We start from the raw sequence: 25,532 nt of genomic DNA, 5'->3' as shown, positions 1-25,532 counted from the left end.
AGATGATTGGGAGTATCAACATCCCAGGTCCAAATTTTTCAGGGCTATGCAGACAGAAGAAGGACATGATTACCACCACGACGGTGATGATCATAAGAAAACACGTCTCTATCCGCTTCGCCATTTTTGCCGGGGGATGAAGAGAGAATGAATATGAAGTAGAAATTTGAGAGATGAGTTAGAATTTGATGTGAGATTTTATGAAAAAAATGAGAGGTATTTATAGAATGAAAAGAAGGATAGAGACGTTGGGGAATGAAGTGATTCCGTACAAAAGGAAAATTTGAGTGGAAGTAAGATTTGAAAGAAAGTGTATGATAGTGTTGGAAAAAAAGAGAGATGTATAGAATAAAGTTAGGATTTGATTTTTGAAAAAGAGATTTGAAAAGAAAGGAAAAGATTTTGAAAATAATGGAATATAGTACAAAAACTAGTGGGAAACAAAAAATTAATAATAATTTACTTGTTACCAGTACAGTCTGAATCCCCAGACTATGCGCCTGCAAAAGATTTAACTCTGTACCAATTGTGTCAGTACTATTTATCTGTAAATAAATATTAAATAAATAGCGTGTGTGAAGTAATAAACAGTAATTGGCATTTGCGTAAGAATAAATCCAACAGCGAGCCAAAATACCGTATAAGAAAAATTCTAAAAACCAAGTATTCATAAACCAGGATATGAAAATCCAAGATTATATGAAACTCTTAATTTTTAGATTGAAGTTTTCTTGAAAAAAGATGCGGGCAAATTTTGGGGTATAACACCGAGCTTGGACACGAATTCTTGGAACTTTCTATCAGTGAATTGGGTGTCGTTGTCGATTATTATGGCCTGAGGCACCCCAAACCGAACGAGCACATTTCGTTTATAAAATTGGAGGACGTTTTGGGCGGTGATCTTGGCGAGCGCTTCGGCCTCTATCCATTTAGTGAAGTAGTCTACGGCGACCACCAGGTATTTGTTCTAGTATGATCCTACCGGGAATGGTCCAAGGAGGTCCATTCCCCAAGTGGAGAATGGCTAGGGTGATGATAGATATTTAAGCTCGTGCAGTGGAGCTAGGTGAATGTCGGTGTGGCATTGACACTTATCTCACTTCTGGACATGTTCTTTAGCGTCTTGCTGCATGGTCGGCCAATAGTATCCGGCTCTAAGAGCCTTTCTCGCCAATGAGCGACCGCCGAGGTGTTGGCCGTTGATCCCCTCGTGAGGTTCTTGCAGTATCTCGAGCGCTTGGGAGGCGTTGACGCATTTCAGAAGGGGGGTGGAAAATCCTCGCCGGTATAGTTTATCCTCGACAATGACGTACGAACAGGCTCGTCTTTTAATTGTGGAGGCCTCTTTTGCGTCTGTCGGCAGTTCGTTCTTCGTGAGGAAATTATACATCGGGGTCATCCAGCAATGATTGTTGCCAATGGCGAGCACTTGCGTCAGGGAAGCACTCTTATCCACACTTGGCTTCAAGAGGATTTCTTGGATTACTGACTTGTTCCCGCCTTTCTTCCCCGTGCTCGCAAGTTTGGAGAGGACGTTGGCCCGAGAATTATGCTCCTGGGGTATGTGCTAGATTTCTGCTCTTGCGAAGTTTTTCATTTTTCCTTTGACCAGCGCGAGGTACTCGATGAGGGTATCGTTTTTGGCCTGGTAGTCGTTGTTAACTTGAGATGCGACTAGTTGGGAGTCAGTGTAAATCTTTACTTCACGAGCGCTTACGTCCTCGGCAATTCGCAGGCCAGCGAGGAAAGCCTCGTATTTGGCCTGGTTATTTGAAGTGGTAAAGGATAAAACTAAGGATACCTCAATGATGAGTCCTTCATCGTTTTCCAAGATGACACCGGCTCCGCTTCCCGAGATGCTGGAGGCGCCATCTACGAAGATGGTCCATTTATTCTCGGCTGAAGGAGGGGGGAGGTGATCGAGGTCATCTCGGCCAAAAAATCGGCCAATGCCTGAGCTTTCAGCGCCTTCCTGCTTTCGTATTGGATGTCGAATTCAGATAGCTCTAGGGACCATTTCAGCATTCTCCCGGCCATGTCCGAGCGGCCGAGGAGTTGTTTGATTGGTTGGTCGGTTCGGACGATGATTGTATGGGCGAGTGTAATACGATGGGAGAACTGACTTTTTGAAATTTCGCGGTTAAGCAAGAGTCGCCACCGACTTTTATTTTATCCAATTTATAGAAAGGCTAAAAGAACAGAAAAAAAACCTTTTTAAAAGACTTTGAGTTCAGGGGGTAAATTATACAAAGGGAATGTTTAAAGCACCCTTTGTATCCATGGTTATCCATGGGCTCTTAATTGCTTAGCTCACTTTTTGTTTTCAAAATGTTTGAGAAGTTTGAGCAAAAGGATTTGAATAAGGACTTTAGCTTGTAAAGTAAGCGTAACCTTTTTGAAGGTTTTTTGAAAGAGGAAAGTTGAATTTAAACCAGAGCAAGCCATTAGTAGCAACTACCATAAGTTTATAAAAGATGTTCTTTTAGCCCTTCAGGGCTATCCATACCATAAGAGGGTAGGAAGTCCTTGTATTGGATGTAAAGGGTCATCGAGGTTTATCGTTCGCCATAAGACCGACCCTGCCATAAAGAGGGTAGGTAGTCTAAGGGAATGATAGAATAGTCCTTAATCTTTTTAGGCATCATGCGAGGATACCTTAGCAATGGGGACAAATCATCATTTACCGAGGCAAAATCGAGGGATAGAATTGATGATGAATGAACTGAGGGCAACATTTGCTTTAGGTATCCTCGGAATCGAGGGTCTTGACTATTTTAAAATCATAATAATAAAAAGGCAACAGGCAACAAGGCAACAAAAAGAGGTTACCCTAAAGGTGTGTGTGTGTGTGTCACAATCAGGTGATTCAATTCAGTTATATTTATCTTATAATTTTGGCAAACTAAATTTATTAGCAGGCTTGTCACTCCTTAGATTACTAACCACACAGTATAAAAGCAGAATTAAAAGGTCCTACGCTATTACAATAAACACCTGTGGGCAGAAAAATAAAGGCAGGAAAATAAAATCATAAATATGTTACAATAAACACCTGCAGAGGCAAAATAATATAAACCCTAAACTATTACAAGGCTTTGGGGCAGATACAGAAATTAGGCAAATGAATAAAATAAACATAATAAAAGGCAAACCCCAAATGGGGAACAAGTTAACCATAGTTAATAGAATAAATAAGGCAAGGCAAAAAGGCGAATGAAAATAAAAAGGCAAAAAATAAAAGGGAAATTAAAAGGTTTTTTAAAACAACAGGACGGACCCTGATTTTAAAATATTTATAATAAAAAGGGTTAGTAAAAACAGTGATTAATAGTCATGATGAAAAATAGTTAGCCAAAAATAAAATCAGGGTTTGAAAACCTATAAAAAAATTATTTAACCTAAAATTAAATTAATTAGCCTAAAAATAAATATTAGCCTAAAAATAAATAATATGATAAAATCCTAACCCTAATTCATGAAAATGGACAACATCTACCTATTATATATTTTAGGGTTAATGGTTAAAAAAAAGATTTTACCAAGGTTTTCAAGGGCAATGAAGCAAACAAATAAGTGTAAGGAAGAATTGACACCGGATCCCTTTGGCCAAAGGAGGCACCTGCAAAAATAATAATAAGAATAAGAATATTAGTAATAGTAATAATAATAATACAAGAAAAGAATTGGGGTTTAGAAAATTAAATTATGGATAAAATTACGAATAACCTTGATTTGGCCAAATACCAAAAGGTTTTTGGCCAAATATGAATAACCTTGATTTGGCCAAATATCAAAAGGTTTTTGGCCAAAAAAGCAATTGGAGTACCATCCACTTGGTCAATCCATAGAAAACCTGTTCATAAACCAACACAATGTTACAGTTAAGAAAACAAATGGAAAAATAGAAAAGTGATTAAAATAAAATAAAAAAAATATAAAAACCTGATTATAAATCAAATAAAATAAGAATACGAAACTACAAATTTTTTTAGATTTTTTTGAAAATATGAAAATAGAAATTAAATCAAATAAAATAGAAAAAAGAGGAATTTGCGATTTTGAGGAATTGTTCTACGATTTTTTCTGAACTCCTGGAAAAAATTCGGAGCAAATCGAAACAGTAGTTTCAGAACTCGACTGATAGGCTGGAGAATTTATTACTGTGCTGCAGCCGGAATTGCAACCCTGAAGAAGGAGAAATTTTTTTTGTGTGCTTGTGAGAAGAGAGAGATTCGGAGTAAGGGTTAGAATTGTTAGTCCTATTTATATCATCATGAATTAGGTTAGAAGAAAAATAATTATAGTAAAACTATGGACCAAATCAAAGCCCAAAAATCAATTTGTTTTAATTTTAATAAAAAATTAAATCAAACTAATTTAATAAGATTGACTTGTTCCCTAAGTTATAAAAAGTGCTAAAAATAAGACAAATAAGAATAAAAACTTATTTTTTTGGATTTTTTTGAATATTTTATGATTTTTGGTGATGTTTTTGACTAAAAATGCATAAAAAGTTAAAATTGCTTATTTAAAAAAATGTCTATTTAATTAATACGAAAATTAATAATAAAATAATAAAAAATGACTTTTTCTGTGATTTTTTAATATAGATGAAAATAAAATTAAAACTATAGTTAGAAACAAATAAAAGAAAAAAGTGTTAGAAGTGAGATTCGAACCCGAGACTTGGTACTTGCAAGCGTTACCTCCTTACCAATTGCGCTATATTATTTATTTGAAATAAAAGTCAATTGAAAGTGTATGAAGCATGGAAAAACATTTTCCTATTTATTAAAATATAAATAATTTAAGAGTAAATTATTATATTTTATAATAGACTTAAAATTGAATATTTATAAAATTCAAGACGTCAATGTCAATGACCTCAAAATTTTAAAAAAAAAAATCCAATTTTGAAATAATTTGAATATTTGAATATGGTGGGCAAATTTTGGGGTATGACAGCTGCCCCTGTTCAATCTTCTTAGACCTGAAGATGTAGAGTGGTTTGTATGTCAGTCGGTATTTGAAGGTGGAAGAGGATTGAACACTAGAGTACCCATAAATTTGCACTATTGGGGATGGGCTTAGAGATGCCACCAAGATATTGAGAGACTTGATTGAGATGGGCTTAAAGATGTCATCTAGCTTGATAGACTTGTGAGTCATAATACGTCGTACGTTAGACTGTATTTGAAGGACATACTTAGGATGAGTCGTACGTTAGACTGAATCCACTGTATTGATAAGTGTCAAAGAAAGTCGTACGTTAGACTATACTTTTAGGATGAGTCATACGTTAGACTAAGTCCAACTGCATCGATAGATGTCTGGAAAGCCGTATGTTAGGCTGTAGGATGGGTTGTATGTTAGACCGGATCCAATTTGCATTGATAAATGTCTGGATAAGTAAGTCGTACGTTAGGTTGTACTTTAGGACAAGTCATATGTTAGACTAGGTCCAATTGCATCGATAGATGTCTGGAAAGCCGTACGTTAGGCTGTAGGATAGGTTGTACGTTAGACCAGGTCCCCTGTGTTGATAGTTATAAGAATACACCGTACGTCAAGTTGTATCCTAGGATGAGTCATACGTTAGACTGGATCCTTTGTATTGAGAAGTACCAGAATGAGCCATACGTTAGGTTGTATTTGAGCTCAGATGTATTGAGAAGTGTTTGTTGGAGGTTGATCGTGTCAGCACCGTTCGTAGTAACTGAATTAGATCCTAGAAGGATGATCGTGTCTACACCGTTCGTGATGATAGAATCAGATCTTTGAATGTTCATCGTGTCAGCACCGTTCGTAGTAACTGAATTACACCTTGGAAGGATGATAGTGTCTACATCATTCGTGATGATAGAATTAGATCTTTGAATGTTGATCGTGTCAGCACCGTTCGTAGTAACTGAATTAGACCTTGGAAGGATAATCGTGTCTAGACCGTTCGTGATGATAGAATTAGATCTTTGAATGTTGATCGTGTCAGCACCGTTCGTAGCAACTAAATTACACCTTGGAAGGATGATCGTGTCTACACCGTTCGTGATGATAGAATTATATCTTTGAATGTTGATCGTATCAGCACCGTTCGTAATAACTGAATTAGATCATTGCAGGATGATCGTGTCTACACTGTTCGTGATGATAGAATTAGTTCTTTGAATGTTGATCGTGTCAGCACCGTTCATAGTAACTGAATTAGATCTTTACAGGATGATCGTGTCTACATCGTTCGTGATGATAGAATTAGATCTTTGAATGTTGATCGTGTCAGCACCATTCGTAGTAACTGAATTAGATCTTGGAAAAATTTTGATTACTGCCAGGGGACTGATGTAGATATCATTGCCAGGGGACTAATGTGATATTTCACTGCCAGGGGACTAATGTGATGAGAGTTTAATATGAATGATTATCAGAACGAATATTCGTCTAGATTGCTTTTGGAGAAGAAAATTTGATTGTTAGAGTTGATAAGTTGTTTGATGATATTCGTCCGCTTGGGAGCTTACCTGAAAAACAAAGTTAGAAGCATGCAATGTCATGATGCATGGTATGTATTTGTGTAATGATTGATTATGAATGATGTATGTATGCAACATATTGTCGACGATGACAGTAGATCATAGAATAGTTTGGTGGGGAAAATAAATCCCTGACTGTTGTGAAGAATATAGAGTATAAGTCTTCTATTTTAGTAGGAACTCCCGCTCCATGCTCGAGGATACTCAGCTGGGGATTTTTGACTTCTGCTTGGGGATGAAAGCAATTTGAATGATTGATCTGGACGTACCCTGACTGGGGATAAGATAGACGAATAACCCTGTTTGGAGAAAAGAAAAGTATCGGGGAACCGGCAGTGTCGAAGATGTAAACTCCATTGGGGAGCTAAATCTATGTTGGGAAGAGAACATTTGAAGATATCTTCTCGAGGATTTCTCTGTGGGGATATGATCCTATGAAACCGACACTGTGAGAAGGCATGGATGCTTTGAACGTTGCCCCCAGTATTATAGTAACTGCCATTCCTGGATTTGTAATGAATGTTGGTTGAAGTGTCAAACAGGTTTTGCACAGCTTTGTCTCTACTAGTAGGGAATTTGAATAGATTCTCCTTGTGAGAACCTTATGAGATGTGTACTATGGGAGACCTGCCATTAGTAATCATAAAGTGAGAGATTCTTGGAATCTTGAGAGATTCTTGGAGTCTTGACCTAATTGCCCCAGATTGATTGGCATTCTTTGAGATATTCTCGGAATCTTGACCTGACTGCCCCAGGTTGAGTGGATAAACCATGTCATGCCCCTTATATACATAGGAGGCATTGCTTCTGAAGTGATTTTGTCTGTCGGGATAACTTTTAGTCATTAGTTGTACCCTTTGCAGATTCTTTTCGTTGCTAACATTTGAAATTATGTAGCAGAATATGTTTTAATAATGAATTCATGACATGTAATGCAAATGTCTGTCTTGAGTTTTTGAAAAACATTAAAACAGGAGATGTAAAAGCGTGATATTTGTAAAAGCGTGATAACGACTCAGCATTTTTGGTAAACCTTAAGGAGTCAGGATACCTTTTTGGTGACAGTATGATTTCGAACTAACCATGCTTCAGTTAGGACTTTCAAGGGTTGTAACGTGGCTTGGTTCACAGTTTAAGAAACAAAAAATAATGGCTCAAAATTTATTTGGACCCATCCCAATCTTCGTGATGTTCTTCGATCCTATGCTCAGTTAATTCTACGTTTAAGCCTTAGCAAAGCTTGAAGTTGTAACATTGATTTTTAATGATGGTTAAAGCCCCGATAGTTTATTTTGGACAGACAATCATCCTTTTTTGTAATATTTTTTTTGTCGAGGATTTATAACAACTTCTTTTGGTTTTTTTTACTTTATTATCCCTAACTTTTGCCTGAACTGTTTATTTTGAGGTTACAGTCAGCGGAATGTTTCAATTTTTGATAAGTCTCCTTCATAGGTTTTGACTTAACAGTTTTTTTCTTCTTCTTTTTTATGGATATTGACTGTCTGACTTAAGGTTACGGGGACTCATCATTATTTGCGTAAACAACGGCTAGTATAATTGAGTTAACTGAGTAACTACCCTGCCCCAGGTTATGATTAAGGGTTTTAAATTGCATATGAAAGAAAACTTCTACTCCTTAGGATCAAAAGGGTTTACGAGGGATTAACATCCTTACATCTCCACTGTTTAGGAATTGAAATAATGCATGTACATCGTCAGCATAGTCTGTTCAAAAGCATCACTGTATGAGGTTGCGGCATCGTCTTCGTCATCCTCCCTCAAAAGGTTTACAGCTTAGCATGAGTTGAATATCACAAAACATATGCAAAGTAAAGACACAATTTAAATGAGAGATAGCGAAATAATTTATTCAAGACAAACATATGCAATGCACTGATGATGATTATTCAAATAGATAATGTCTATCATAAGTCGAATGTTTAAACAAACAGAATAGAAATTGCGCATGAAAATAGGTCTAATGATTAAAAGTTCATCCTTCTAGACATTAATCAGTCTTGTCGTGATTAGGCATGGGAGCAATGATCACCACAGGAGTCTTGGGAGGGTTGAATTCGATTTCCCGAGCATCAATCATATCTTGGATCTTAATCTTTAGTGCCCAATAGCTATTGGTGTCTTGCCCGGGATTATTGGAATGATAAGGCACATCGCACGTTTGGATTGTGCTTAGCGGAGGAAGTGTTGATGTGTTGAGGAGGATCCCTCACAGTAATCATTCCTGCCTTCAAAAGATGTTGCAATGCCTGATCTAATGACATATTAATTTTGGTGAATTGATGCTTAGGTGCATCTGGCTTACGTCGTTGTTGTGGAACTGGTGTAGAGATTAGAACTTCCCCAACAGATTGGTTGCGTTCGTTACGACCTTTCTGGTTGTGCACAGCATCAGCTCTATGAGGTTCCTCAGGTGAATTGAAATCAATGATCTTGTCATTGATTAAGTCTTGAATCCTGTGCTTCAATGGTCCACAATTCCTCCGTATCATAACCAGGACTGTTCGAATGATAAGCACATCTCACATGATACTTGTATCCAGGAGCAGGATTGGAAGGATTTGAATATGGAGGCGATAGGGTTATCAAGTTCTGATTGAGCAGTTGTTGCAGAACTTGAGACAGCGGCATGTGCAACAGAGTGAATGATCGCTTAGGTTTGGATTTCCATTTACCTTGACCACCTTGCTGCCTATGTTGATCTTGTCCTTCTTGATCAGAAATGCCTTCAACTCTTCTTGCCCCTTGGCCAAGTTAAGGATCATCTCTTGGAACTAGTTTGTTCTGAACCTGAATTTTTTTTACTGGTTGCTCGAGATCCATGATGCTGAAATAAACAGCGAGGAAGGATGAAAGATCTGTTGTGAGAAACATGCTATACGATGTTATGAATGCAGATGCAATGTTTTCAAGGATCTTTAAGGAATTCAGTTAGCAACATTAGAAATTTAATCAGTCACAACTTCGTTTGAAGAACCTTGGCTTTCGTTTTAAAGCGTCCTTCTTTAAGAATCAAGCTCACCATATCGAGTGGGTCATCGCCTCTGATTCGGGATGCTTCTGAATTGGAAGGTACATGGCTAGAGGAAAATAAACCCTCTTGCCCCTTGATAGGTACTGAGTCTCTGAATTGGAAGGTATGTGGCCAGAGGAAAACGAATCCTCTTGTCCCTTGCTAGGTACTGAGTCTCTGAATTTGAAGGTATGTGGCCAGAGGAAAATAAGTCCTCTTGCCCCTTGATAGGGATTCAGTTCTTGATAAGAGCACTTGAAATTGTGCTCCCTAAATACCTAAGATCCTTGAAAGGGTTAGTCAATCATGTTATGTTATGATGTCATGATGTTATGATGTCATGAAGATGTAATGCATTGAGTAAAGCATGAGGTAATAAGGACGAAATGTCCTACAAGAAAATCCTGCAAGGACATAGAAGGGTTAGTAGAACACACAAGCAAGTCACACAAATGTCCTTGGGTTTAAGGGCTTGCATGGAGTTTGACTAGGTAACTACCATTCCCCAAAGGTACTTCTAAGGATAAGGATGATATCAGCAACGGGTTCTACCAAGTTACCCAGAATTGTCAGCCCTCCTAAAGCACCCTCGAACATGATACATACATACCAAGCAATGATACTTTGAGGAAGAGCCTATCTGAGTTGTAGTATCGGGTAGCGACTATGCTCTCAACATACATCAAGAGTAGTCCCTGCACTACGTTCCTAAAAGCCATGATGGGTTAAAGGTAACTAAAGGTCCTTAAGCTCCGACTCACCCACAAATATCCGCACGAACCTTTCTCATACAAGAGAAGCATTCAAACACCCATAGAGTCCTAACTTAAGCGTGAACTCTCATATTGACCAATCCTCCACATACATGAAGGAGGTCGCCATGACTATGCCACTTCCTATCTTAGGTGTACTTGAATCCGGGTGTAGGATTCGTCCTTCATTTAATTCCCAAAACAGCTCTGAAAAATAAAACAAGCAAAGCAAACAAAAGAAAACATTTAAGTGATCCTAAATTTTTAAGGTAACCCCTCTTTTATTCGAAAGCATCCCCAGCAGAGTCGCCAGTTCTGTAATACAGTGGGAGAACTGACGTTTTGAAATGTCGCGGTTAAGCAAGAGTCGACACCGACTTTTATTTTATCCAATTTATAGAAAGGCTAAAAGAACAGAAAAAACCTTTTTAAAAGACTTTGAGTTCGGGGGGTAAATTATACAAAGGGAAGGTTTAAAGCACCCTTTGTATCCATGGTTATCCATGGGCTCTTAATTGCTTAGCTCACTTTTTGTTTTCAAAATGTTTGAGAAGTTTGAGCAAAAGGATTTGAAAAAGGTTTTTGGCCAAATATGAATTACCTTGATTTGGCCAAATACCAAAAGGTTTTTGGCCAAAAAAGCAATTGGGGTACCATCCACTTGGTCAATCCATAGAAAACCTGTTCATAAACCAACACTATGTTACGGTTAAGAAAACAAATGGAAAAATAGAAAAGTGATTAAAATAAAATCAAAAAAATATAAAAACTTGATTATAAATCAAATAAAATAAGAATACGAAACTACAAATTTTTTTAGATTTTTTTGAAAATATGAAAATAGAAATTAAATCAAATAAAATAGAAAAAAGAGGAATTTGCGATTTTGAGGGTCGAAATCCTTTAGAATTCTATTCTAAATGAGTAGTGTTCTACGATTTTTGTGTTTGTGAGAAGAGAGAGATTCAGAGTAAAGGTTAGAATTGTTAGTCCTATTAATATAATCATGAATTAGGTTAGAAAAAAATAATTATAGTAAAACTAAGGACCAAATCAAAGCCCAAAAATCAATTTATTTTAATTTTAATAAAAAATTAAATCAAACTAATTTAATAAGATTGACTTGTTCCCTAAGTTATAAAAAGTGCTAAAAATAAGACAAATAAGATTAAAAACTTCTTTTTTTGAATTTTTTGAATATTTTATGATTTTTGGTGATTTTTTGACTAAAAATGCATAAAAAGTTAAAATTGCTTATTTAAAAAAAGTCCTATTTAATTAATACGAAAATTAAAAATAAAATGATAAAAAATGATTTTTTTGTATAAATGAAAATAAAATTAAAACTATAGTTAGAAACAAATAAAAGAAAAAATTGTTAGAAGTGGGATTCGAACCCGAGATTTTGTATTTGCAAGTCTTACCTCCTTACTAATTGCGCTATCTTATTTGTTTGAAATAAAAGTCAATTGAAAGTGTATGAAGAATGGGAAAACATTTTGCTATTTATTAAAATATAAATAATTTAAGAGTAAATTATTATATTTTATAATAGACTTAAAATCGAATATTTATAAAATTCAAGACGTCAATGTCAATGACCTCAAAATTTTATAAAAAAAATCCAATTTTGAAATAATTTGAATATTTGAATATGGTGGGCAAATTTTTGGGTATGACAGCGAGGAAGTAGTATCTCAATCTTCGAGCGGCGATTATTAGTGCCAAAGCAACTTTTTCGATTTGTTGATATCGCACTTCGGGTCCTTGCAGAGCTTTGCTGGTGAAGTATACGGGCTTCTGCCCGTCTTCGGTTTCTCGGATTAAGGCCGCGCTAACTGCCTCGTTCGAGACGGCTAGGTAGAGGTATAAGATATCGTCATTTCCTGGTCGGGATAGGACGGGTGGTTCCAAGAGGATTTGCTTGAGGTGGGATAGTGCTTGTTCGCACTCCTCGGACCATTCGAAGGTCGCTTCCTTGCGCAACAGTTTAAAGAATGGGAGAGCGTGTTGGGCGGATTTCGCGACGAATCGAGACAATGTTGTGAGCATCCCGTTTAAGACTTGGATCGATTTCTTATTATTGGGTGTCGGGAGTTCCGAGAATGCTCGGCATTTGTCCGAGTTGGCTTCTATTCCTCTTTCGGTCAAGTAGAAATCAAGGAACTTTCCTGCCCAAACGCCGAAGGTGCATTTTTCTGGGTTGAAACGCATCTTGCAGGACCTGGCATGTTCGAATACTCGTTCGAGATACGAGGTGTGGTCAGTGTCTTCTCGGGATTTGACGATCATGTCGTCCATGTATACTTCGAGGGTGTCTCCGATCTCTCCTCGGAATACCTTGTTCATCATCCGCTGGTAAGTGGCTCCGACATTCTTGAGTCCGAAGGGCATTACATTGTAGTAATAGTTGCCCGACTCAGTCATGAATGTCGTGCACTGCTTGTCGCATCTCGCCATGGGGATTTGATTGTAACCTGAGTAAGAATCCATAAAAGATAACAATTTATAACCGGCCGAGTTGTCAATGTTAGGCAAAGGGTAAGCATCTTTGGAACAAGCCCTATTAACATCGGTATAATCTACACACATTCTCCATTTTACATTAGATTTGTTAACTAGTACAACATTTGAGAGCCAAGTTGAATACTTGGCCTCAGAAATGAAGTTTGCCTCTAGGAGGTCTTTTACAGCTTTCTCGGCAGCCTCTGATTTCTCCGGAGACTGCCCACGCCTACGTTGAACTACTTCCTTTGCGGCTGGATCAATGGAGAGGTGGTGGCAGGCGACCTCGGGGTCGAGTCCGGGCATCTCAGTTGCGCTCCACGCGAACAAGTCGGCGTTGGCTAGAAGGCATGCTACGAGTTGCTTCCTCGGCAGATCCGGGATGTCTTTGTGAATCTTCACAGCCTTGTTGGGGTTGTCGCCCAGTGGGACAAGCTCAAAGTCGCCGTCCGGAATTGGTCAGACGGGGTGGGCTGTCCTCGGTTGTGACTCTTCGCCGTTCTTCAGTTCTTCCTTTGTAAATCAGGCGTCGTGGTCGATTGAACTGACATTGGTCGGTTGCTGCAGGTCCTCTTGAGCTGGCTTGTCTTTGGCCCTTGGCTTATTGTTGGCGCTATAAGGAGGGGTGATCAGTTGTAGTCCCTTCATCGATGCGTCGAATATCCTTCTGGTTGCTTTGATGTCGGTGTTGATGGTGGATACTCGTTCCTTTTTGGTGTAGAACTTCATCTTGAGGTGCACGGTCAAGGGGACAGTCGTGAGTTCGGCTAGAGTGAGCCGTCCGATGATGCAGTTGTAGAGAGTTTTGCAGTCGATCACCAGGAATCGGGTCTTGACTTGTCTAGAAGCTTCTCCTTCCCCGAAAGTAAGGATCAGCTCGATCTAACCCCAAGGTTTGGTGGTGGTTCCGTTGAAGCCCTGGAGGTCGGAACCCACGTATGGAGTGAGGTGGGAGTCGTCCAGCTTGAGGGTTTTGAAGAGATGGGAGTACATGATGTCGACTGAGCTTCCCTCGTCGATCAGGATCCGACGGACGTCAAAATTAGGCATCCTTGCTCGAACGAGCAGGGGGATCGTGGCATTTGGGGCTCCGCCCGGAAGCTCTTCGAGGTAGAAGGTTATCGGATCTGATTTTCCCCTAAACTTCTGGAGAGTTGGACCGAGGTCTGAGTTGGCGCTGATGAGCTCGTCAAAATTTCTCTTTACCGAGGGAGCCTGGGTCTCCGCCGTTATAGATGACCATGGCGGCCGGGAATCCTTCCCATGGGCTCAGGGCGGAGGTTACCCCGGCCGAGGGTATGAAGTCTTCTGGTCGGGTGACGGATAGAGCGACCTGCAGTGGTCTGTCATCTGGTGAATTGTCCCCATCAGAAGTCCCTTGCCCTTCTCGGCGGGAGGTTTCTCTTTTCTTCGTATACTTGGAGAGACGACCTTCTTTGATCAGAGTCTCGATGGCGTCTTTCAGGTGTACGCACTCGTCGGTTAGGTGCCCATGACTTTTGTGGTACTTGCAGTATTTGGACTTGTCGATCCCCGGTTTGGTGGGATTTGGCTTCGGGGGCCGAACATTGGAGTTTTTGAACTCTGTGTTTTTGTATTCGGTCAAAATGTGCTCGCGAGAGGTGATCAGCAGGGTGTAGTCGTTGAACCGACCAGCTGGTCCTCTCTGCTCCTTATTGTCACGAGGCCTGTCATCTTTTCTCTTTTCGTTGCCTCGGCGAGAAAGAGAATAGTCTTGGCTCGAGCTGCGAGTAGTATCGTTGCCTCACGAGCCTTTCTTCACGGCTGCTTCGCCTTCCTCATATGCGATATAGGCTTGGGATTTAAGCAGAAGGGCGTCCATGGTGCGTACTTTTTCGATTTTGATGGCTTTCTTGAAGTCACTGCCGGGGAGGAGTCCCCATTCCAGGAGATACCTCTTCATGTGATCGGTTGTCTGCACCTGAACGACCTCTTTATTGAATCTGTCGAGGTACTCTCGGAGAGGTTCGTTGGCCCCTTGAATTACGGCTTCGAGGGTCGTTTCGGACTTCGGCTGACGACGAGATGCTGTGAAGTGGTTCGAGAAGAATTTCTTGAGTTCTGACCAAGAATGGATGAAGTTGGGAGAAAGGTTCATGTACCAGGTCATCACTCCTTTCCTGAGAGTGGTAGGAAAGATCCGACATTTGATAGATCCTCGGACCACATGGTAGTCCATGACGGCCTCAATGCTCCGGATATGGTCGTCAGGATCTGTGGTCCCGTCATAGAGGTCCAGAGTTGGGGGTTTCTCCATTCCTCGGGGCAGACGAGCTCTTCGGATTTCTTCTGATAAAGGGCTGCGGAAGTCCTCCTCGTCGCTGGGACTGGGGGAGTTTGAGTGCCTTCCGCGGTTGCTGTGCTTTCAACGAGGTTTCCTTTGTGTTTTTCCAGAAGTCTTACGGTTACCTTTGGGAGGGGAGCGTTCGCGGCCCTTCACAACAACTTTGGTGGGGCCCTGATGTCCTCGTTCTGGGGAGAGGCTTCCAGTTTCTTCTTCCTCGGGTTTCTAGTTCTTTCGTCAAGGGGAGCGGGAATCGGATTTTCGGCGGCGATATCTCTTGGGCAAAGAGCGCGAAGATGAGGGCGATCGTCGGCGGTACCTCCTCGACGGGGAGCGTGAAGACGAGGAGGAGCGTGATCAGTGGTGTCTCCGTGGGGGAGATCGTGATCGTCACTTCCTTTCCAGCCTATCAATCCATTCACTCTATTGCTGAATGAGGCGGTTGGTCTTTTTGAGGGCCTCGAGTATGACAATGGCCGTGCGGTCAGCATCCTCGGGGATGTCGATTTGCTCATGGTTGCCCTCGTACTGGGTTTCTTTCCTATGAGAGGTATGAGTGAAGGAGGAAGCGGGACGCCCGTCCCTGGAGTCAGCTTCGTTGTTTTGGATTTGAGCCTGCTCGTTCCTGTTGTTTTGGACTTGAGCCTGCTCGTTCATGGTGGGCTGAGAGACTTCGTGCCTTGTTCTCCCTGGCCCGTCAGCAGTGGGTTGTTGTCCCTCCCTCCGGTGTCGATTCAGCCCGTCGGGCGTGGTACCATGGATGAGGGGATCGAGGTGGAAGGGGTCGGGAGCTTGGTTGATGTTGTTGTTGTTGCCGGCCATGATGATCGCAGGATGAATTTGCTTTGATCTTTGTTTGTTAAAGATGGGGAAGCTTGTTTCTCATAGACGGTGCCACTGATCGTACCTAATCAGAAGGATCGTCACGGCCTGCTCGAAACTGGATCTTTGGGAAGTGAAGGGGGTGTACCTGCAAGGTACTCCGATGCCAAAGTAAGAAAACGAGCAAGGGAGTGCAAGTACGAGCTAAAGTTTAGAAGAGATTGAATACCTGACCCTCTAGTGAAAGAGGGTATTTATTGCCCCCAGCGCTGGGCCATGATCTCGCTACTGGGCTGAATTTCCAGGCCCAACTAGGAGACTGCCAGGTTTCCTAGGCGGAAATATCGGAGATGCGTGAGTGCCCTTTGTTCTGGTCAACCACTTCGAAGTTTAAGGGAGACGCGGTCTTTTAGGGACCACGTGGACTCCATATTAATCGGGGGGTTGGATATGAAGGAGCCCTACGAGGAGTAGGGTCCTCGGCAAAGAGGGTGCTCGCGGGGAGTGTTGTGCCGGGCGCAAGATAGTTCGCGGGGAGCCCTTATGTCGGACATGGATTAGACGAGTGTTGTTCGCTCTTTGTGGGCCATGAGCTGGTTTGGACTCCCAAGGTTAAGTGGGCCGAAAGTAGATTGAGCCGAATCTTGGCCCAATCCAGAACAATTTTATTCACAAAAATTAAAATATTAATCTAATAACAAATTGTACAACAAAAAAAAAACATAATATATACAACCAATTAACAACCAAATTAATATATGAAATTTAACAAAAACAAATAATAATGATAGTGGATGGTTATGCTTATTACCTCATAAAAAAGTAGTATGAGTCTTGCTTATTAATTTCAGTATGAATAAATTGGAGGTTTGTGTTTAAGTAAAACATTCAATTTCAGTTTGTGTTTTAAAATCTAATGATTCCCATATTTTTTAAGAAACTTGAAGAAGATGAAGATGACGAAGAACAAATCAAAATTTTGAAATTTTATTTAGTGACGGTTTTCCTGTCGCTAACTCATTCACTAAAGTTGATCTAAACACGTGAAACTTTACGTCAGTGTCACATAACTTTATCCGTTGACTTTGACTTTGACTAACATATAGACAGAAAGGACTAACGTGACTAGGGGTAGCAAAACGGGTCGTGGCCCGCCGGGCCGACCCGCGCACCCGCCAAAAAATGACGGGTTGGGTTGGGATTTTAGGCCCTCTGCTCGCCAAAGCCCGCCCCGCAAAAAGCCGCCGCCCGCCTTACCCGCCCCGCCAAAGCCCGTCGCCCGCCAAAACCCGCCTCTCCTCCAAAACTCACTCTTTTTTTAGTTAATTCTAGTAATTTCAATTCTTGATGGTTTATTTTATACATTTATTTATAAATATATATAATATTTTTTTAAGTAAATTTTTTATAAAGTTGCTTTTATAAAAAAATGTTTTAAAAAATAAGTGAAAAATTTAATTAAAAGGTAAAAAAGCCTATTAATCTATTAAAAAAATATAAATAAAAATAGGCGGATAAGCCCGCCAACCCGCCATCTTGGCGGGGCGGACATGAATTTTATGCCTATTTTACTTGTCGGGCATGCCCGCCCCGCTCGTTTTTTGGCGGACATAAGGCGGGGCGGACGGTGGGCGAGGCGGGCGGCCCGTTTTGCCACCCCTAAACGTGACTGATTTTGTAGAATTAAGAGACTAAAATGATGTTTTTAAAAGTTAAGGGATCAAATTGAACCCATAGATATAGTTAAGAGAAAAAAAAAGATATTTAGCCAAAAAAATTCTATATATAACTATATCATTATTGTAATAGAAAACTTTATATTATTTTTTTCATTAATTAATTAATCTTATTTATTTATTTTTAGTTTTAAATAATTATATACTATAGATAATAAGTAATAGAGCAATGCTAACAATCCATAACATTCAAATATACATGCATAATTTGTAACTTCTATATTAATTTTTATATTAATTTTTTATAAAACCCTTAAAGTATAACGTGTGTCACAATATTAAAGATACTATAAAAGGATATAAAAGTAATTATAGTGGTAGTGTGTTTTTTAAATTTATAGGAAATTACTTTTTATTCTCTTATCATTGAAAATATTTATTTCTCAATAATAAACAATATATTAATAAAACAAAAAGAAGAAAATGAATGTTTGAAACAACGATATGTTATGTGCATAAAATGCGAAGGATATTATAAAATAAACTTTTATGTTAATTTTTTAAAATTTTTTTTGATTATGTTTGAATTGAAAAAACACAACAGAGTTGAAATGAAACATGTCGGAGTAAAATGAAATATGACTAAGTCCATTATATAATTATTTTATTTAAAATGTCTCATTTTATTTCATATACCCCAAATTAAATAAAACCAAAATTAAAGAATTGAATGAAATGGAATAAAATACATTTCTTTATGTTCCGCTCAATTCCATCATTTTTTTATCAATTTAAACAATAAAACGTAATATTATTTTATTTCATTCTACTCCGTGTTCCATCAATTCAAAATACAAACATAGCCTAAATTACACAATATTAAAGAAAATGCAAAAGATATAAAAGTAGTTAAGGTGGTAATGTGTTTTTTTAAAAAAAAATTTATATGAGATGTATCTACTTAATAATATATTAGATTTAAGAATGTAATCGACATGTATTGCAAAGATATTTTAAACCTCTATTTTAAATTTATATTTTACTGTATCTATTTTAAATAAACTAACAATATAATTTATATTATATAAAATAAAGAGAAAAGAAGTCACACACTACAGTTTAAAATAGTTTTACAATATCAATCAATCACAATCATGCATTCAATTACACCCCACTTTTATTTTAATTTTTTTTTTAATGACATAACATTTTGTTGATTATTTATTGATTAAATGTGTAAAAAAACTTTACACTGACAGTGTATAAATATTATTCTCTAAAATAAAATTATGTTTTATGAAAATTCCCTCATTAATATTATCAAAAATATATATATAAAAAAATTTTAAAAATAGAAAACTAAGATTTATGGAAAAAAAGTTAAAAAAAGAATTAAAAAATTACTAAATTCTTTTATAGAAAAATTACATTTTACATTATTTATTAATTAGTGTCATTCATTAATAATATCAAAAACATTATTCCATAATGTTTTTTTTTGGTTTTTTTTTACTACTATTCTATCTTCAAAATCCAGATCTTTCTCTGTTTTGTTTCAAATGAAACTTTTCAGTTCCTAGTACTCCCACTTTGATGCTACTTCTTTATCTTACTTCACAAAGAACCAATCTTTGTTTCTTCTATTCAATTTCTAGGAAATTTACCATTAACACGTTTTGATAAAATGCTCAACAACCACGGTTTTATGGAGTCAATTTCAAAGTTCTTCATTTTTGAATTTGTCTCAGTTTCTAGATTTTCTTCAATTTTCACACTGTTTCTGGTTTTCTATATATATATTCTGCTTAATATTTGCTTTTCAAAACGCGCTTTTGTGATAATTTTGTTTGCTGTGAACTTTAAAGTTAAGTGCTTTTTTAATTAAGTTGGGTAGCTTTTTGAGAATTTAAAGAAATTTACCATCTGAGTAGGTTTTTTTTGCCTTTTTTTTGGATTGACTTACTTCAATTATTGGATAAAAGTAGATTTAAGGGTTGTAGTATGAAGATAAAGAAGCTTAATTTCAGCAAGATATATTCATTTAGAAGTGGTCAAAAACCAAACTTTAGGACAGAAAATCCACAGATTGGAAGACAAGGGTTTTCTAGGGTTGTTTTATGTAATGAACAAGATAGTTTTGAATCAGATTTTAGGAATAGTTATGCTGATAATTCTGTTAGATCAACAAAATATACTGTTGCTAATTTCTTGCCTAAGTCATTGTTTGAGCAGTTTAGGAGGGTAGCTAATTTCTATTTTCTTGTTACTGGTATCTTGGCTTTCACTAATCTTGCTCCGTATACGGCGGTTAGTGCTATTCTTCCTCTATGTATCATTACTGGAGCAACTATGGTGAAAGAAGGTGTTGAAGATTGGCGTCGGAAAAAGCAGGTAGTTGTGTATTCTGATAAATGTCACTTTATCATGTTGTGAGTTTTGTTCTTTTAATGTCAAATGTATGTAGATATGAATGTAGAAATGACACTTCAGAATCAAAGTGTGTTTGGTTCCGACACGAAAGTGACATTGACAATGTGATTATATTCAATCACTTTCACTTTTTTTAATTATTACCGTTGTTGTTGTTGTCGTGTGTGGTGTCTGTGTTAGTGCTTCGTAGATTTGAACGTAATTAGACTGGTTTTATCATCTCATTACTTAGCTAACTGCATAGTTTTGTAGGATATTGAGGTGAACAATAGAAGAGTTATATTTCACAAAGGCGATGGAAATTTCGAATATACGGAGTGGAAGAATCTCAAGGTGGGGAATATAGTGAAGGTAAAGAAGGATGAGTTCTTCCCTGCTGATCTCCTATTGCTTTCGTCGAGTTATGACGATGCAGTGTGCTATGTTGAGACTATGAACTTGGATGGGGAGACAAATTTGAAGCTAAAACAAGGATTGGAAGTAACTTCTTCCTTAAACGAGGACTTTAAATTCCGTGATTTCAAAGCGGAGGTCAAATGTGAAGATCCAAATGCAAATTTGTACTCGTTTGTTGGGAGCATGGAGTTTGATAGACAAAAATATCCCCTTTCTCCTCAACAACTTCTTCTACGAGACTCTAAACTTCGTAACACGGACTATGTATATGGAGCAGTCATCTTTACCGGTCATGACACGAAGGTTATTCAAAATGCCACTGACCCTCCTTCGAAAAGAAGCAAAATAGAGAAGAAGATGGATAAGATTATCTACTTCTTATTTTGTGTTTTATTTTTAATTGCTTTCGTTGGTTCTATTCTCTTTGGAATTGTAACTAAACGCGACTTACACAACGGAGTTATGAAAAGATGGTATCTAAGACCAGATGACTCCACCATTTTCTTCGATCCTAAAAGAGTTGCTGCAGCTTCTGTATTTCATTTTTTGACGGCCTTAATGTTATATAACTTCTTCATTCCAATATCCTTGTATTTCTCAATAGAATTGGTCAAAGTCCTTCAATGCATCTTCATTAATCAAGATATCAATATGTACTACGAAGAACTGGACAAACCGGCTCTTGCCCGTACTTCAAACTTGAACGAAGAACTGGGCCAAATTGACACGATCCTTTCTGATAAAACTGGAACTTTGACTTGCAACTCGATGGAGTTCATCAAATGTTCGGTTGCTGGGGTAGCTTATGGTCGTGGTGTCACCGAGGTTGAGCAAGCCATTAGTAATATAAATAATAATTCACCTATGATACATCAACAAGTTAATAGGTCGGAATCAGAATCAGATGATATCAGAGAAGTTCATGATCGAAAAGAACAGATCAAAGGTTTTAACTTTATGGATGAAAGGATAATGAATGGAAACTGGGTTAATGAGCCTCGTGCCGATGTTATACAAAAGTTTTTCCGTTTATTGTCTGTTTGTCATACCGCCATACCTGAAGTAGATGAAGATACTGGAAGAGTGTCATATGAAGCTGAATCTCCTGATGAAGCCGCATTTGTGATTGCTGCAAGAGAAGTTGGTTTTAAATTCTACAAAAGGACCCAGAATAGTTTATCGATGAAAGAGTTGGATCCGGTATCTGGTAATGAAGTTAATAGGTTAGTTTTGTTTTTCCAAATTCTTGTCTGTTTGTTATTTTGGGATTTTGACTCCTGCATTCACACATTTATTTTATTCATGTCAAGTAATCCAAATACATCATCTACGTAGTAGTAACTGATTTCATTTTGCAGGACATTCAAGATTCTCAATGTCTTAGAATTCAATAGTTCAAGGAAGAGAATGTCGGTGATAGTGAAAGATGAAGAAGGGAGAATTTTGTTACTCTCTAAAGGTGCCGACAGGTTAGCGGCTAAATAACATGTCGCCTGCGGTATTTTCGAGTTTTACCTTTCCATTTAACCTATTAACTTGCTTTGAGTTATAATTTTCATGCAGTGTCATGTTTGAAAGGCTTGCCAAGAGTGGGAGAGAGTTTGAAGAGAAAACTTTGGAACATATGAATGAGTATGCTGATGCAGGTTTAAGAACGTTGATACTGGCATATCGTGAACTCGATGAAGAAGAATATCACGAGTTTGACGATAAATTTTCCGAAGTAAAAAATTCGGTCACTGTAGACCGTGAATCGTTGATTGAGGAAGTATCAGATAAGATTGAGAGGAATCTAATCCTTCTTGGGGCCACTGCTGTAGAGGACAAGCTCCAAAACGGGGGTAACAAAATAATTTCTCTTAAAGAAAATGTATCCGTTGGATCAAGACTTGAAATCATGAATATTGTTTTGCTAGGTTCCTGAATGTATTGACAAGCTTGCACAGGCTGGAATTAAGATTTGGGTTTTGACTGGGGACAAAATGGAGACAGCCATCAACATTGGGTACAATATTATAATTTAATTTTGCATTTTCTTTTTTACAATGGCTTTATCAAGAGAACTACTTTCCAAGATGTTTGACATGAATATACGAATGCAGTTTTTCTTGTCGTTTGCTTCGACAAGGAATGAAACAGATTATAATTCATTTGGAGATTCCAGATATTCAAGCATTGGAAAAGAATGGAGACAAGAAGGCTATCATCAACGTAAAATAAAATATTTTAGCCTTTAATCTTTGACAAGTGCAGTGATAAAGTGACTTGGTTTTTTTCAGGGAAAAGAACATAAGGGTTGGAGTGCTAATATTTTTTCGTGGATTCATGTTACAGGCATCAAGGGAAAGTGTGTATCATCAGATATCGGAAGGTTCTAAACTGCTTTCTGCATCTAAAGGGCCCTCTCAGCAAACATTTGCTCTTATAATTGATGGAAAATCACTTGTTTATGCTCTTGAGGATAATACAAAGAATATGTTTTTAGAGCTTGCAACTCGCTGTGCATCTGTTATCTGCTGTCGCTCTTCACCAAAGCAGAAGGCACTGGTATGTTTAAAGCCTTTTCTTTGTTTTTCCTCTCGACTTGACAAATTTGTCCTTATTTTTTATGGTTGATCTATACCTACATATAAACGGGATACCAACTTTTGGCATACCTAATTAATTAACTGATTCTTTTCTAAACAACTGCATAATATTTTGTAACTTCAATTTTTTTTTTTGTGATAAAACTGAGAAAAGCAAACCGACCGGCGTGTTTGTTTCTGTCTGTATGCTAGCTATGAAAATGGTGCTGGATAGCTTTTTAAATTAATTTTTATTGGTGCATCTGATTAAAGGTTACTAGACTGGTCAAAGAAGGAACTGGGAAGACAACATTAGCTATTGGTGATGGAGCTAATGATGTAGGAATGCTTCAAGAAGCTGATGTAGGTGTTGGAATCAGTGGTGTTGAAGGAATGCAGGTACTTCAAAAAAAAACTACAGTGTTCTTTTGTATTATTGATTTTCACTTCCATATCCCATTTTGTTATAACTTTTTCATTTTTTATCCTCTCTCTCCACTAGGCCGTTATGTCTAGTGATATTGCAATTGCGCAGTTCCGGTATTTAGAAAGATTACTTCTTGTACACGGACATTGGTGTTACCGGAGGATGTCCACAATGGTAAGACCTTTGAAATTTGATCTCAACATTCAATAGGTTAAGGTTCCGAAAGATGATCTAATGTACCTTGTTTATTCTTGCGGCAGATATGTTACTTTTTCTACAAGAATATTACATTTGGCTTCACTCTATTCTTATATGAGGTGTATGCATCATTTTCTGGACAACCGGCATACAATGACTGGTTTTTATCTTTCTATAGTGTCTTGTTTTCTTCACTTCCTGCCATTGCCCTTGGGGTCTTTGATCAAGATGTATCTGCTAGGTACTGCCATAAGGTAAGCTTACTATTCACCATCTGACATGTTCTATGAAGCACGCGGAGACATACACGGATACCAACACAACACTGACACTGATACGATACAACTACTGGTAATAATTTGAAATGTAAAATAATTGAATGTAACCACATGTGTCGGTGTTGAACACTGACGGGTGTTGGACACTAAACTCACTTTCAATTTGAAGTATCGGTACTATATAGGTTTAGTTTGACATGTGTGCACTAATAATTCAGAAACTGAAAATTTCACTGTTCTGTTTTAAAATAGTATTCTTGTTTATGAAAGAGAAGACTAAATACAAAAACATTGCATTTACTTGTTTTAACTTTTGAAAATAGTAGTGCTTAGCAAATTCTTGTTTTTTTTTAATAGCAATTTTATGATTGTGTAAAAAAATTGTTTATTTGTTACAGATTTTATAGAAAGCCGAAAATTTCCGTTTGGTTACTATTGCAAAAATCACTTTTATTTTATAAGGTTACCTGTTTCTTTCAGCTTCTTTTTAATAGAAATCACTTTTATACTGAAGAAAATTTACACATTTTTTTATTGTAATTGTTTAAGATTTTGAAAAATATTCGATTATAATGTGAAACTAAAACTACTTAAAATAAAATAGCTTCTTAAAAGAACTATGATTTCTACTAAAAATATACATTTTCACTAAAATCATGTTTGACAGAGACAACTACTAAAAGCCGAACACAAACGAAGTTAAAAACACTCATTTTGTTTCCTCTTATCAATGATGAATGACAATCATTCAATGATATTTCTGTTTAATGTTGCAGTTTCCCATCTTATACCAAGAAGGTGTACAAAATGTCCTATTCAGCTGGCGCCGGATTCTAAGCTGGATGCTCAATGGATTCGTCAGTGCCATAATAATCTTCTTCTTCTGCACAAAAGCGATAGGCCTTCAAGCCTTCGACAAGGACGGACAAACCGCCGGAAAATCCATGCTAGGACAAACCATGTATACTTGTGTCGTTTGGGTTGTAAACCTACAGATGGCGCTATCTGTGCGATACTTCACTTTAGTACAACATATTGCCATATGGGGTTCTATTGCTCTTTGGTATTTCTTCATGTTTGTATATGGATCATTGCCTCCAAGCTTTTCCACAAATGCTTACAAAGTCTTTGTCGAGACTCTTGCTCCGACTCCTTCCTATTGGATTGTCACGCTATTCGTGACGCTTTCTTCGCTTATACCGTACTTTTCGAGCTCGACGATTAAAATGTGGTTTTTTCCTATGCATCATGAAAGGGTACAATGGATGAGGTATGGGGACAAGAAGAGTAATGAACCTGAATAGAAATTATTTGCTGCCAACAACCAGTAACTTTTGTGAATATATGATTGTTACATGTTTAGAATGTAAAGGACGTACAGCAACGGTTTGTAGTTGAGATTGCGAGCAAGGTAGAGCTTACATGTGTATGTAAATTATTTAAATTTTTTTATTTTTGTAGTTACATAAATTACACAGTTTGGATACTAAATATGTAGAGTTTAAAAGATCCAAGAGATTTATGATACATTTTATTTTCAATTTAATTTAGAGATTTTTTTTTTCAAAAAATAATTGATTTATAAGTATTCACAATTTATTTATGCAAGTACATT

The 25,532-nt window shown here is 37.7% G+C and overlaps 1 protein-coding gene across 2 annotated transcripts; it reads left to right on the top strand.

The window, feature by feature from the left end:
- The first annotated feature begins 19,155 nt into the window (after window positions 1–19,155).
- LOC131662581 (putative phospholipid-transporting ATPase 9) lies at window positions 19,156–25,463 on the top strand. 2 transcript variants are annotated; one of them, XM_058932396.1, is made up of 11 exons: window positions 19,156–20,012; window positions 20,304–21,670; window positions 21,806–21,916; window positions 22,011–22,288; window positions 22,365–22,452; window positions 22,550–22,658; window positions 22,782–22,994; window positions 23,288–23,413; window positions 23,517–23,615; window positions 23,818–23,893; window positions 24,694–24,832. In XM_058932396.1, exons 1-10 carry the CDS (start codon window positions 19,623–19,625, stop codon window positions 23,860–23,862), a joined length of 2,826 nt encoding a protein of 941 aa, XP_058788379.1. In that variant the 5' UTR covers window positions 19,156–19,622; the 3' UTR covers window positions 23,863–23,893; window positions 24,694–24,832. The 2 variants fall into 2 exon arrangements, with proteins under 2 accessions (XP_058788379.1, XP_058788378.1); XM_058932395.1 differs by having other exon boundaries at window positions 19,157–20,012; window positions 23,702–23,893; window positions 24,694–25,463.
- The last annotated feature ends 69 nt before the right edge of the window (window positions 25,464–25,532 follow it).

The sequence above is a fragment of the Vicia villosa genome, linkage group LG3 (assembly GCF_029867415.1).
Source record: "Vicia villosa cultivar HV-30 ecotype Madison, WI linkage group LG3, Vvil1.0, whole genome shotgun sequence".
Classification (NCBI taxonomy): domain Eukaryota; kingdom Viridiplantae; phylum Streptophyta; class Magnoliopsida; order Fabales; family Fabaceae; genus Vicia; species Vicia villosa.
Note: the sequence above shows the minus strand (reverse complement) of the source record. Positions and strands in the feature narration are given on the sequence as shown.